Source organism: Magallana gigas, chromosome 6 (genome assembly GCF_963853765.1).
Source record: "Magallana gigas chromosome 6, xbMagGiga1.1, whole genome shotgun sequence".
Lineage (NCBI taxonomy): Eukaryota > Metazoa > Mollusca > Bivalvia > Ostreida > Ostreidae > Magallana > Magallana gigas.
Window position 1 is genome coordinate 43403258 of NC_088858.1, and position 14971 is coordinate 43418228.

General features: G+C 33.7%; 1 protein-coding gene across 1 annotated transcript in view; it reads right to left on the bottom strand.

Annotated features, from left to right (window-relative positions):
* Positions 1-1648: 1648 nt before the first annotated feature.
* LOC105326366 (U3 small nucleolar RNA-associated protein 15 homolog) overlaps positions 1649-14971 on the bottom strand; it is a 34516-nt gene continuing 21193 nt past the window's right edge. Inside the window, exons 7-13 of the mRNA XM_011426361.4 lie at positions 10142-10277; positions 7658-7742; positions 5392-5532; positions 3088-3189; positions 2486-2619; positions 2216-2274; positions 1649-1888 (exon numbers count right to left, since the gene is read on the bottom strand). Of these exons, the coding sequence (XP_011424663.3) occupies positions 1665-1888; positions 2216-2274; positions 2486-2619; positions 3088-3189; positions 5392-5532; positions 7658-7742; positions 10142-10277 (881 nt within the window). The 3' untranslated portion in view covers positions 1649-1664. The remainder of the gene's footprint in view (positions 1889-2215; positions 2275-2485; positions 2620-3087; positions 3190-5391; positions 5533-7657; positions 7743-10141; positions 10278-14971) is intronic.

Below are 14971 nucleotides of genomic sequence, written 5' to 3' on the forward strand. Positions count from 1 at the left end.
AGGGATTGGGACAAGCTGCACAATTTTACAAATATTATTTGCGACGGGGATGAGTTTGATGAAGACAGCAGCAGAAAGAACAACACGAGAAGTATGTAACGCACCTACCACCAAGAAGATCGGGACTCATGGACGACCTTATCGTGACAATCACTACTTACGTACAAGCTAGATGGGTCATTTCGTCACTGAAGGAAACTGTAACATAGGCACGATGTTTAAGTCCATGGGTTCGGTACTGAAAAAGGACAGATCAGAAAATAATTTAAGCTGACGGTCCGAAGAGAAGAGATGAGATTCCATTACTTGTGTACAACCCCAAAAAGGCTTAATTACTGCTTATATTTATGACGTGGCGATGTTAGCGGTAGAGATACAGGAAAGGATAGAAAATGGCTACTTAACAATATGCTTAGGATTTCGACCAAGCTTTACTTTAATTAAACTCTACAACAAAACGATCCAACTTCAGTTGTACCCCTATCATCTGTGACTGAAGAGTTCAAATCAGCCAAAAGTCAGAGCAGAGGCTTCAGAATTCGACAAGAAGGGAGCCCGAATACGATTGGAGCTTCCATAACGCAATACATGTATATCATGGTAAGAGGGACCAATACAGGATTGTGTTTCCTTTACGACCAGTATATGCTACCCTACCATCACCAACCAATAAGAAGTAACAAAAGATCCTGAATGTAAGGTGTGTGGAAAAAAGGACACCAGGGTTCATATCTTATCCGCATCTATCATATCGGTTGCACTAAAACAAGGTACAGAATGAGACACGACAAAGTCTTGATGTGGTGAAGAACGAAAGAGCAAGATGGAGGAACAGCAGTAAGAAGAATGTGCCATCCAAATTATGAAGGAGGTTGTGAAACCTGAAAAAAGAAGTACAAATCATCCGTGTTCAACACAAGAGGAGACCTAGACATGACGCTTGTCTTTCCAAACAACGTAGAAACAACTTTGCGACACGACATGGTGCGCTTGACCAAACCAGCAAAATGATATTTGTCATAGATCTGTCCGTACCTCGGGATGAAAACTGCAACGAGGCATATTAGAGAAAGAACCCGAGATCGCGCAGGGGTCTAAACTTTACTCAGACTTGAGGGAGAAAGGTTAGAAAGCTTTTTAATTGTTGCCTGTAAGGGTTTGATTTAGAGGTTTCCAAGTTCGGTCAGAGTGAAAGCTGTTACGGAATCTAGTAGAAATGTTGTCGACAGCGCGTAAGGCTAGCAGTGGCAGTAGAGAAATCATCCTGTAAGTATGAAAAAGACCAGACGAGTTCAGCTGGATGCCTGGGACCAACAAGTCTGGTATACAGCGTATAGTTTATTACCCGTAATGCATCAGAAGATTACCCGTTATGCATCAGAAGATTAACAGCATTTGTAAGCGATTTACAAAACTTATAATGAATGATGTTAGTCTGGTGAATCTAGACAAAGATGACAAAAAGGCAAATACCGTTACTACAATTAAATCTTTTAAGGATTAAGTAGTTTTATGAACCAATTAAAAAGCATGGACTAGATTCACCAATTCATCAATTCTCTTTACTACCCACTGATAAAACAAAGAAGACACGATCCTCCAGTCAAAGCCCTATATGTAAATTAAATAAAACAAACCAACTCTTAGCAATATTTTATTTTTTATTAAATATCAGCTGCTTGTGCCACAGCAGATGGCGTCATTACAGGCACAGTTTCTGATGACGTTGTGCTCGTTTTCATGGCTGCCGAAGCAAACACCGTGTCGAGCATGCCCATAACCTCACTTAGTTCTGTCATATAGTTCACTTCCTGTTCCACCGTCTCCCTGAGCTCGGTCAGCTGACAGTCCATCACAGGACTCTGACCCACCTGTTCGGCGTACAGATCTGAAAAAGTTTTGTTCTAGTAACTTAAGACCTCCAAAATGAACGAAAAACAATCTGTCAAAAACATACCAAAAGCTATATAATCGTATAATGTTTGCTTGTAGATGAAAAATGGTTGGAAAAAAAAATCCAAAAAGCGCAATAACCACCCCATTAACAAAAATACACTTTGCTTAGGAATAGAACAAAAAAAAAATAATACACCAATAAGATGTAAGAAAAGATCCTACAAAGTATACAGACAATATTACCTAACATGATCACATGAACATGAAACGTAAGTTGTTTGAACATTAATGAAGAAGCAGAATCAGAGACACACGTTACCTAGTAATAAATCAGCGACATCCAGAAGCACTGGTTGAAATGATGGTTTGCTAATGTTTCTGTAAAGGAATTTGAGAAAACAGTTTGATCTTCAATTTACTAAGTATAAGAAAATGTTGAAAAATTTCAAACAGATTTCCATTTGTATTATAAATCGAACTCGAAAACTAATATGGCGATAGTCGGAGATAAAGGGGAAATAATGCAAATGTATGCATTCATTACAGCTTTGAGTATTGGTCAAATGAGGGGAAATCCCCATCCGGTTACCTTTTGATGAATTGTATGATGTAGCCAACAGAGAGGTCGCTTCTACAGGCTAGGGCAGCTTTGATTGCTCCTTTTTTCATTAGTTCTTGAAGAACTCGAACTGTGACCTCTGGTGATGGCATACTTACACCTTTCTACGAACAGAATGCAGAATATAAACAATGTGAAGTGCATTTTCAAAAAAATTTTGATTACTGCAGAAAAGATTTACACAACCCGTGTTATGTATATTTTCTGCAATGTCGCCACCTTCATACCCCGCATGAATCACCAAAGAAACCACTCTATTGTTAAAGTAAACTCTTTTTTTTGGAAACAAGTGTAGTTTTTAATCATAATCTTCCAGTCGAAATCAAGGACTTCAAACAAAGGCATTTGTCTCTGTGATAAAGTTGACCTCATAGTAAACATATAATAAAGTTATATTAATAATACAATGTGTCCAACTCTGAATAACCGAGAACCCCGTGCATGTCGTGAATTGCAATCGTTTACGCAAGCGAACAAATGTTTATCTACAAAACCATATATGGCATTCTTGCAATTAGTTTCCCACTAAGACCCTCTATGTGCTGGTCTCGTAGATCTTATATATAACTCACCTTCATGGCAGCGTCCAAAGCTTTGGTAAATTCAAATTTCTTGAAATATTTGTCATATCTTTCAAGTTGTTCTTTCCGTTTGTGATGAACAATAAAGTCGGTCTGAAAACATACACAAAAAAATGAATTATTACCAATCGGGAATTTTAAGCAAAAAGATTAAATCTCTACAAGCAAGTAACAACACGATGCAAAAGTAACTCTTTCTTCACTTTATTAAGCTCAAACTTTAGTGATCGAGATTTTCTTTTTGACTTATGGGTTTTTCCTGTAGGACTGGTAAAGAAATATAATCGGACCAAGCTTAGGGGGTCAACGCCATCTACATTAACTCAAAGATTACCCCACTAACCAACCAATAGAAAAAGCATATTCAATTGAGTTCTATAGATTTGATTTTTTCCGTAACTTATTATCTAAAATTTTTTTCTCTTTATTCATTTTGAAAAAAATGTTTGTACCAGTGACAAAAATTATCTTATATCATTTTTTTTACAGGATTATCATTTTTTCAAAAAAGACTTCTTCTTCAAATTCACAATCTTCCTGTGGAGTGTACAGGTTGTTCACATACAAACGAAAATCAAGTTGTCTCTTTGGAACAAAATTATTTTAAAGAGAAAAAAAAAGGCGCATCGGATGTCCATCTTGGTGTAAGCTGATGACATAGGTAACACATAAAACTTCATCTTGACAAGAAACAAGTTGATTTTGTTGTTGTTGTTGTTGATATTTTAATTCTTTAATATAGTGGAACCTGTGATAATACCTACACCAACTGTAACTAATCAAGATAGACAACTCCTGAGACAAACATAAATCATTATAATAAAATTGACTCTATGCACTTTGGATGAATATCTTCCCGTTTTTTCCCTTTTCTATTTCAATGAAAGTACTAAAATATCGTTCTCTGCTAATTGTACTCAAATGCTTTAAATCTCTCTCTCTCTCTCTCTCTCTCTCTCTCTCTCATAAACACACAAAAAACGACCAAAAAAACCCCCAAAAACAAAACAACAACAAACAAAACAAACAAACAAGCAAAAACAAAAACCAAACCTAACAAAAAAAATCGCTATAATGTCAATAATTGGTCTTATGGTCAAGCGTAAATTTCAGAAGTTGAAATATAAACTCGCTTTCATTTTTAAAACAGACATATACCTTTTTACATACACTGAACTTTCTCTATTTTACAGTCTGATATAAAAATATACCCAAACCATAGAGAAATAGGAAAGCAATATAAACCCTTCTCTTAAAGTTTGTCTGGATTACATGAATGTTAATTCAAACGGACACTCTTATTCAAGTATCATTTCTCTTCTGCGTCGATCAAAAGAAAAATCTGGCGGCGGGTTTCATTCGCCCTAAATTACACTCTTTATGATTAACGTTGCTGGAATGAAATCTCGATGATTTGCTTGTGATTCCTAGGAATAAATCGCAAGAATTCATGTTCTTGTGACAATGTAAAAAAGCGGAAGGCGAGAGGGAAAAAAATGATGAATGGTAATATACTATGTCAGTAGACCTGCTTGAATCTATGTTGAAGAAGATCACCCTAAACAATGATAGATAGACGACAGATGATGCTCACTCTTCAACATTCCTTAACCTTCAATGGTGTTACTTCGGGATCTACACAAAAAACCGCTTTGAAGATGAAAATGAAATTTTTATGACAGACCGGATTGAATAAAAACGCGAAAATGTTCGTAAAACAATTCAATGAGGTACTTAAGGCAGAAATAAAGAGTTTTTCACTCTTAATTGACTTTAATTGAAAATGAAATGTAAACAGGCATGCAATGGCGTACACGTAATTAAATTCTTATCTAATTCTTGTGATTTCGACATATGGTAACCATTGGAAGATTCAGAAAAAACGACAAAACATTGTTTTAATTGATACATAACCGGAATGTAAACGCTCTCATAACCACGTCTTTATTTTGTTTTATCATTTCGTGGGAACATTTGTCATAACTCTTCCTTCCATTTGCATTGACTATTAGCAAGTGCTAAAGTTTATACATCTGCAAAAGAATCTTATGAATCAAAGTGATAAACATGGCATCAATCAAGCAGAAAAATTCATTTCTGAATTTCCATTAAGTTTTGTTTTTTTTTGGGGAGGGGGGGGGATCAAGTTTCATAAATTTGTCACAATGTGTTATTCGTACAAGCTTTTTTTTAACTGAAAGTTGTTTTAGCACCAGCTTCTTGAAGTAGAGAAAGAGAATGCAATTCTACTGAATACAACTTAAGGATACCATGTTGGACACGTTCGCGTCGTACCTTCTGGGGTTGGTAAGTCTTCCCTGTTGCGTTGTATCTGGAGGTCTGCTTGTTTTTACTGGTCGGTTCTTTTGGCGTTTTCCTTTTCTGTATGGACAACAATCCCTCTGCCATTCCAACAACTAGGATGTCATCGTCCGGCTAAATGCAAGAAATGATCATAACGAATATCTGGGGTGAAAATATAGGGAATAGTTTGCACAGCCAACACAGTATTATGGTGTACGGTTAACCTGATGTTAAGGAGATTATAAGTTCACTATCTTTACCTCTGGAGCCATTGACACAAATACTTAGAAAAAATCGATTGATCCTCATTTTTCTTTCAGTGGGCCATTGAACTCATGTGATCAAACATGTCTAGAACTATTTTCTTAACACGAAACAAACAAATGCAATACATGTACAATTATGTATAAAACATAATTTATATGGCTGATACATAGTGCTCTCTTCTATACCAATCATTCAAACAATGTATCAGGTATTCTTTTGTACTTGCACTTAACAAGAGCAATAAACACCAAAAACAAAATACAATATTTATTTTTTGCATTTGCGTTCTTGCATTACAGAAAGTCACTCCCACACAATCTGCAATATTCAACATCAACCACATCTGAAAACTTCTGAAGTTTTCATTCGACAAGCAGCTTGTATTATATGCTCAAGAGCACATTACCATAATACCGGTATACTCAATAAGAACCTTATCAAGTACTGATTACCACAACCATACACTTTAAACTTTCCCGTGCAAAGTTTGAACGCCAGAATGAATACATATCGAACACGACTTACCTACAAAACCTTAAGCCCCGCCCCAATCTCTTATTGGCGTTTCCACAAAAGCAAATAATTTTTTTCTAATTCACCGAGTTCAACCCAAATAAATTACATTTATATACTTGTATAATAAACAACCCAAGTGGTACGCATCTTCAAGAAAAATCTCAAAGTAAATTCTTAATTCAATTTTAATTTATCAGCGAATTAAACCACTGCCTGACGATTCCTAAACAAAACAAACTCTGACGTCATAACTATATATTCGACAATCCTAACACACAGAAATGTAACAGGAAGTTCTTCTGTCGATTATAATATCCAAACATTTTGAAGATTAATACTCTTTTATTTCAGTGACGAAGAGTGCCGACCAGACCATTAAAACTGATCGTAGACAGAGTATCCATGAAATGAAAGCCGTCTTTAAATTTCAGACATCACTTACAATATGTCAAAGCTGGTTTAGTCTTTCTCATTGAATTGGAATTCGGCAGAATGGCAGATGCCGACTTTTTAATTTCCCATTATCAAAATGAGAAAAGAAGACGAAATTTCATTGCTTGCTCATCAGAATTAGAAATGTGCATGTTTTTCATTCCTAACAATTTAATGATGAACAAAAAATGGAAAATGTGTAAAATGGCTCTTTAATCATTATTACATAATGTTTCAATGAAACATTTCATCAAGAGACGTTCGTTAAGAAACAATGCAGAATTAAACAAAAAACAAACCATGTGTGCGTTTGCGTTATCATGTATATGTAATATTTAAACAGTATATGGAAATTTGACGTAACTTCGTGCAGTTCGTGAGTTTCTTTAAGTTGCTAACATTTTCGATAGATCGATAAACTGGTTAGAACTGAATGATGTAGATTTCAGTTCCGTTAGTTTTTATAGAGCTATAAATCACAATCGGCTCTTAAGAAACAGTGAAAATACTCAGTAGATGTAAATATATATGTATAGACACCCCGATTTCTCTTAAAAGTGCATCATATTAATCACTTTAAAATGGATGCATGTATTGATGATTTTTTGCAAAATAAGAGAAACACCCAGGATCTTTTCAAAGAGTGAGAAAAAATTGCAAAGACTGGATAATTTGGGTCTTTTTTTATATAATAAATGACAGTCCCATCCATCTATCTTGTGTTTCTGTGTGTGTGTGTGTGTGGGGGGGGGGGGGGGGGGGGGGGTAATTGTCGTTTTTGGTAACAGGATATTGCTTAGTTTGTGAAAAATACTAGTATGAATGAGATTGATAATTACACTGGAGAACATAAAAATTTGTTAAATAAAATGGTTTATCTAAAAGGAAATGAAAAACTGTTTTATCCAAGTTGACTATGTTTATCCATATATTGACTTCTTACCGGAAACTGGCAATGCGTGGAGTTGTTATCTTTTATGTCACGTGATCTGTTTACTTATTTTAATTCATGATAAAGCAATGGTTGCCAACAATGACTTACTGAGACTGCAGCGCTAAGAACTGTACCAGGCAGGTCCAGAGTGTGCACAACTTTGTAGGTACTGATGTCAAAAATCTTGATGTGTCTGAAACAATAACAATATCAAGCTGACATTTAATATACACCAACGCATTATTGATGTTCTTAGATTTTACATCTGAATCCGTTCTTAGAACGTTTTTGTCTAGCACATATGCATGTTGTTTTTGTGTGTCAATATAGGTGGTGAAAAAATATTCCATAAATTTAAGGGACGAGATCAAAAGCTTATTGTCTTACAAAATAAATATATTTACTTACATTGTAATCTGCATTTATACCCTTTTCACATGCAGCTTTAAACATATGTAATGAATGTTGACCGATTCCATTTGGAACTTTTAAAATTTTTAAAACCTTCATTATGACACTTTTTTTGGTTTATTAATAAAAACATCATTTCAAAGAACATTACACAAAGTTCCATGTGCAATAAGCCCCCTTTTCACGTAATTGTCGATGTCGAATAACCCAAAAAAATATATAATTAAAAAAAATACAGCAACAACAATGACAATGCCAAAACGTGAATTGAGTTTATTTTCTTCCGTTTTTTATCCCTTAAAATAATGTACATGAAAATTTTGAATGTCTGATCTACAATAATCTCTTACACCTTACAGTCTTCCGCTGGATGGTATAAAATGGTATGGTATGAAGTTAATATCTAAATACCCCTGGCCCCGCCGTCACCAACATTTTCAAATTTCAAACTTTAATCTTTAAAAGACAAGTTCCATAATTCAATTTGAGGTCAAATGTCATACTTTAGGTTGGGTATTGACTTGAGAAAAGGTGGTGACGGTGGTGCCGATGTTATGAAAATATAAACCTTTAAATTAATGTAATCATTCATAGTTTCAAGATAAACTGCATTAAATAATTTGCTACATGAAGTCTAGGAAGTGCAAAAAAGTTGTATTACCCCCCCCCCCCCAAAAAAAAACCTCCAAAAATCTCAAAAAACCCCATATAACTGAGTGACAGATTAAATAATAGTAAATAGCACTGGTATATTTCCAATTCCTCTCCCATACTGCCAACAAGCGATCCCCTAGTGATGTGCGTCTGCCGTCAAAATCATCAGCAGGGATAGATTAATGCATACTTGATTGAATTAAAAAAGCATAATTGATTAAGTCATGTTAATATGCCCCGTCTTATATACCTACAATTATTTCAAACCAGAAAACATACTCATCCGCGGCGCATTAGCATCAGGAATGCTATGTCGACTAGGCGTAATCACACAATGGGCTCCGAATGATTCATCAATTTATGAAGGTTAAAGAGATTACGTCCATTATGGTGTCTATTTTTAGCATCTCTTGAAATAAAAGACGAACTCATTAACCAATAAAAAATTGGTATTAATTCACGCCAAAATCTATGAATTCAATTGGAACTGCGTCGAGATTTGGAGTTACTGCCCTTGTCCCAAGGGCGCAACGTGCCGAGTTTGTGTGTTGTTTTGCCGTAGTTTTTATATCCATAAATCCCCTCTTAGGAATCAAGTCCACATTTCACTTATTGTTGTGGATATAATTCAATTTAAAGGCTACAGGCAGGGAACTAAGAAATTGTACAATGCTTTAAGTCGCAGCAGGAGCTCGGCATTTGGTTTTATACAACTGACATCCTTCAGATGGGAAACATTAAAATTACTTACTTCATAAAATAATTAAATACAGAAATCAGATTTCCGCGCTCTCTCGCTAAGCCGCGCAATGATATGCAAAAAAGGCCACCGTCAGTGTTTAGTCGGCCCATCAGGGGGGACCAAAATTCTTAACTGTTGTAAATTTAGGCATACCTTGGCTAATTCAAATGTCACATTTGATTGTGATAAATCTTAATTAACACTCATCACGTGGCGATTCTCTCTTTGTTATAGCAGTGTATTTAAGGCGGATATCAAGATACTTTTACAGATGTAAGCAGACAACATATGCCGTTTTTATTCATGCACTTCATTTTTCGGAGCTTACTAATTGTTCGTTGCAATAATTGGAATATATAGCATAATGCTTGATTGTCTATAAATTATTTCTACAACAAACAGGGAAAGAACTATTTCGAAAACTATTTCACGGATTTTCCAAAACCAAATACCAATTTTAAAAAGACATCCTTTTAGCAAATTTCAATGGACTTTTAGACCTACGAGAATTTGCTTCGGATTGTAGAAGACACGGCGTTCTACAAGAGCAAAAAAGAAGAAAAAGGGGTCAAATAAACTACTATAGTGTCAAAGCTTCTGGTTAGTTGAGCATGCTGAAAAACATTTGCGTGAGAACGACTTGCATAACAAAAATAAGTTATCAATTCATTGAATAAGACTATCAAACATTTAAAATTTTAAATGGCAAAAGGAGAAAAAAGTATGAGGAAAACTGTTATATTGCCAGAAACGTATTATACATGTAGATCATTTATTTACGTTACCTGTCTACCGATCCGGACAGAATTCGCGTAAAATTATTGCAGAAGGCAAGTGACGTCACAGTTTTGTGGTGATGACATAATGTTGAAAGTAGACGCCCTCCTTGTAAAAGATCCCAGACTTTAATGTAGTTGCCACCTAAAATAATAATGAAATTTTTGTACAAATGATAACATGCCCACTTTTTCTCTCTTTCCATGGCAAAGAATCATGCAATGAAGTATAAAAGTTCAACAGCTAGTGTTTTTGTCATTCATGATCAAAAATCAAAATCCAAATAAAATGCACATCTCTGATATAAGTCGAATTAATCTGCAAAACATCAACTTCCTAACTTGAAAACTGTAGGAGGAGTTATTCGTACAATAGGTGGTACCCTACAGTGTATAGATGCAATATTCTGCGAGAAAAATGAATATGTTCAATAGCTGGTATTTTTTTCATTAATTATCAAAAACCAAAATTCAAGTAATATACACACGTCTGATATATGTAAAATTGATCTGCAGAGCAACTTCCTATCTTGAAAACTGTAGAAGGAGCTACCAGTACAATAGGGGTACTCTATATGCAATATTTTGCAAGATAATGACTAAGTTCAACAGCTGGTATTTTTTCATAAATAATCAAAAATCAAAGTCTTAGTACTATGCATGTCTCTGATATATTCACAATTGATCTGCAAAACCTCCCTATCTTGAACACTGTAGGAGGATTTACCCGTACAATAGGGGTACCCTATATGCAATATTCTGCAAGAAAATGAATATGTTCAACAGCTGCTATTTTTTTTCATAAATTATCAAAAATCAAAATCCAAGTAATATGCACATTTCTGATATTTATTTATCTCTGCAATACATCAACTTCCTTTCATAAAAACTGTAGCAGGATTTGCCCGTACAATATGGGTACCCTATATGCAATATTCTGCGAGAAAATGACAAAGTTCACAGCTGGGTTTGTTTTTGTTTTTTTAATAAATGATCAAAAATTAAAATCCAAGTAATATGCAAATCTCCTATCTATGTAAAATTGATATGCAAAACATCAATTTACTTTCTTAAAAACTGTAGGAAGAGTTATCCGAACAATAGGGATACCATTATGGCAGCCGCCTGCCCGCCCGCCTTTTCCTTTAGAAAAAGTGATATACAAGAGTTTTTCAGTTATCTCAATTCCCTACGTAATGTACCAGATTATCATGAGAATAATTTTAGTTTAGAAAATATCTCTTTTACTTTTGAAGAGTTAGACAAAGAAATGAGATTTAATTTATCGTAGATGAATTGAGATATCTATAAGTGATGACCTTGCATTAAATAAGTATTTTATTAAGTTCGAAGAATTTTTGCAATCTGTTAGAAGCAAACTTTTAAATAGTATTCTAAACAAAGTGTTTTTTTCAAGGTGTTTATACTTATTATGCAAACCTTAAAAAACAGGAATTCAGCCTTTATTAAATCAGTACAAAGATTATACTCATAAGTAATGTTTGTAAACTTTTTTTACCGATAAACTGAACTCCCGACTTTTAAATTTGTCCTGAAAAATAAAGCTATTAGAGACGCACAATTTAGCATTTAACTAAACTTTGGTACACGATATGCAATTTTGCACTGCATTTTATTATACATATATACATTACCTAAAGGTAAATGTTTATATGTGTATCGGAATTTATTGATTTTAGAAAAGACTGATAAAGAAGATGGGTGGATAAGGCGTGTAAAATGCCCATACGCGGTCGGACAGGCTACTAAAAAATTAAAGTATCAACAAATCTGATGGGTTTTTTAAAATCATTTAAAACAATATATATTTAACGAATCATTGATTTGTAACCTGTAGGTATGTTCAATACTTGGAATATGTTGACTCAAACAGGCGTATACGTATCAAAACCTGCAAATATTGTCATTTTTTTAGAACTTCAAGGCATTTTCTTTTATAGAGTGGGTCTGTGCTCCATATTTTTCTCATAGTCTTATTAAGGTTTAATGGAAAACAAACCGATTTCAATCAAGAAAAAACGTGGAGAGATGACCCACTATACATTAAAATATCATTTTGTATCCCAACAACTGAACGTATTGAAAAAATAATACAAGTCCGGTAATTCGTGACCTTAGTCACACATAATATTTAAAAAGCCACCTCTGTTGTGTCTGAAATGGCTCAGTGGTTAGAGTACCTGGCATAAGCTAACCGTATATATCTAGGGGTTTTTATGTTACGGGTTCGATACCACCAAAATTTCCGTCAATATTTTTTTTTCTTATTTTTTGTTAAATATATTAAAAACTGACTATAGTTAGAAATTTTGCTTTTGCAAAGTTGTATTATAATATATTTGAATAGATTTAATTGGGGAAAAATAAATTTAAAATTGTATTTCACTACTAAACCGAATGGGCATTTGCGCCATCTTATTCCCCCATCTTCTTAAATCTATGTTTTAAATTGTCAAAACTTGGGAAACAAGAAATAGTGTTCATTAATCGAGATGTATAAATCATGTGTTATAAATGTAACAGATTATATGGAAAATTAATCTCCAGAATTTTCACAATGTGCATGCCCCAATTTACAATGTAATAACAAGTTTTAAGTAAAAAAAAGTATAAAATATAAATTTAAAAATCAAATTACATGAACATATAACAGTTGTCATTTTTCATTGATTAATCGATGAAAAAGACTTTTAGGGGGAAAATGACATATAAGAAATAAAGATTATTATAAAATTTGAAATACCTTTACATATTTATGTAATCTGAATGTCAACTGGCTTATATTTTTCTTTAGAATTTAAGATCTATATATGTTGCACTTTAAAAGTAAAAAAAAAATATAGCTGAGGGGTTAACATGCTTATTTTCTTTTTACAACTTCGAATACATGTATACCCCCATTTCGCCCAATCAACTTGACATTGGGGAATACCGGTATGTCATCAATTACTAGCAATTTTCTTCCAACATTTTCAAAAAATACTTTCTTTTATATCAGTTTATGAATAAAAAATGGCAACTGTATTGTGTTTATCACAAAATACTTAATTTAATGATCTCCGATCCTCAGCAATGTTCGATAACTCTATGTTGTCCGTGATTTTTTTTTAATTCATACCATAAATCTGCCTTTTATGCAGACAAATTTAATAAGTCTGTAGTCTTATTACACACAAGTATTCAACGAACTGCTTGACTTATTTGCTCCACGGAGACCTATTACCTAAAAGTAAATGGGTTCGAGCCACCGATGCACCGGTACAACCGGGGTTTTTTTCGAATTTGATTTCAACATAATTATATTTTTTCAATATACCCATCGTGGCCAAAATTGCAATAACTTCGAAAAATGCATGAATAGCATAAAAATATATTTTATTTCAATACAATGTACATGTATAAATTTTGAAGAATAAATAACATTTAATGATAGAAAAAAATTGAGGCTAAGGATCGGAGAACCTATAAGGTAAAACTATTGATTAAAGATTTTTTTTTTGATGAACAATGCATTAAGAACCGCAAAAATGGAATTCGTTTGAAATCATGGCCAGTAAACCAACCAGTCAAGACATGATATTTTTCGGACTTCTTAATTACACAAGATGCCAAACTAATACTTTCAAGAAAAAGATATTTCTTTTACCAAAAATAATTTGCAAAGTAAGGCCTCAGCCTCTCAATCTCCTCTTCGGAAAATATTTGATGTTTATACTGGTGCAACTTTTAAGCTTATAAAATGTAAAAGATACGAACTTGGAATATATATAAATATATGTTTAAAATTTTTTGAAATGCATTGTTACCTTATTTGACATATTTTGTATATTTTCTGGTTCCATTTGCTTATACGTTTGGAATCTGTTTCATATCAATGTAAATATTGACCGGCTGTAAAGCCTTAATTAAGAATGAAATAAATGAAGATCAAGATTTAATAAAAGTAAGAAGCCTACAAGTATATATCTTGAGATATGAAAAAAATGTCGAAAATTTAGGCAGAGAAAAGGTGAAATAATCAAATCAGAACGTCTGTAAATATCAGCAAAATATTGGCCATGCAGCAAAAGACGAAATGTTAGGACCTGTTTTATAACAATAGCGTTATGTGCATCATTAAAAAGAAACAGAAGGAAAGCCGTTTAGACGGCATAGGATGGATAAGTTTGGCAGAAAAAGACTTTCATCGCTTCTGATCTGGGCAGACATGTATCCTACTACAAATAATATCAATTGTTGAAACTAGATTCAGCCTCATCACTGATGATTTTTCAATCTGGGGTAAAAGCTGCTATTTTGTGAAATAAATGATTAATCACGCGATTTGTGCCGTACTAAGGACATGGTTGAACGCAGGTATTAATAGACAGATTTTCATCTCTCTGTATAAAGGAAATGAGGCAGAAAATGTAGAAGGTATCTTGAAAATGATTTTGGATGTTTTTAATATGCGGGTTATCTACATTCTGTCTAAATGGGAAGAGGAGAAAAACAGCGCGATTAACTGTATGTCATCTACAAAAAAGATACACCATTCCTAACTGAGAACACACTGATGTAATATAAAGCGACTGAACAAACAAACTATTCTTAGTGATGGTGTGTTGCAATCTATAGGAGTGGACATAGAAAAATCATTCAAAAAGTATACAGCAAAGTAGAAAATACATTAAAATTGAACCAAAACTCGAAACTACAGAGAGCCAATCAACAGAATCTATATCTCGGTAGATATAAAAATCACCACCAATCGGGTTAATGACCAAGAGCGGTTGCTACTTAACTGTATAAAGCCACTGGAATGTAAGAACCAATTTA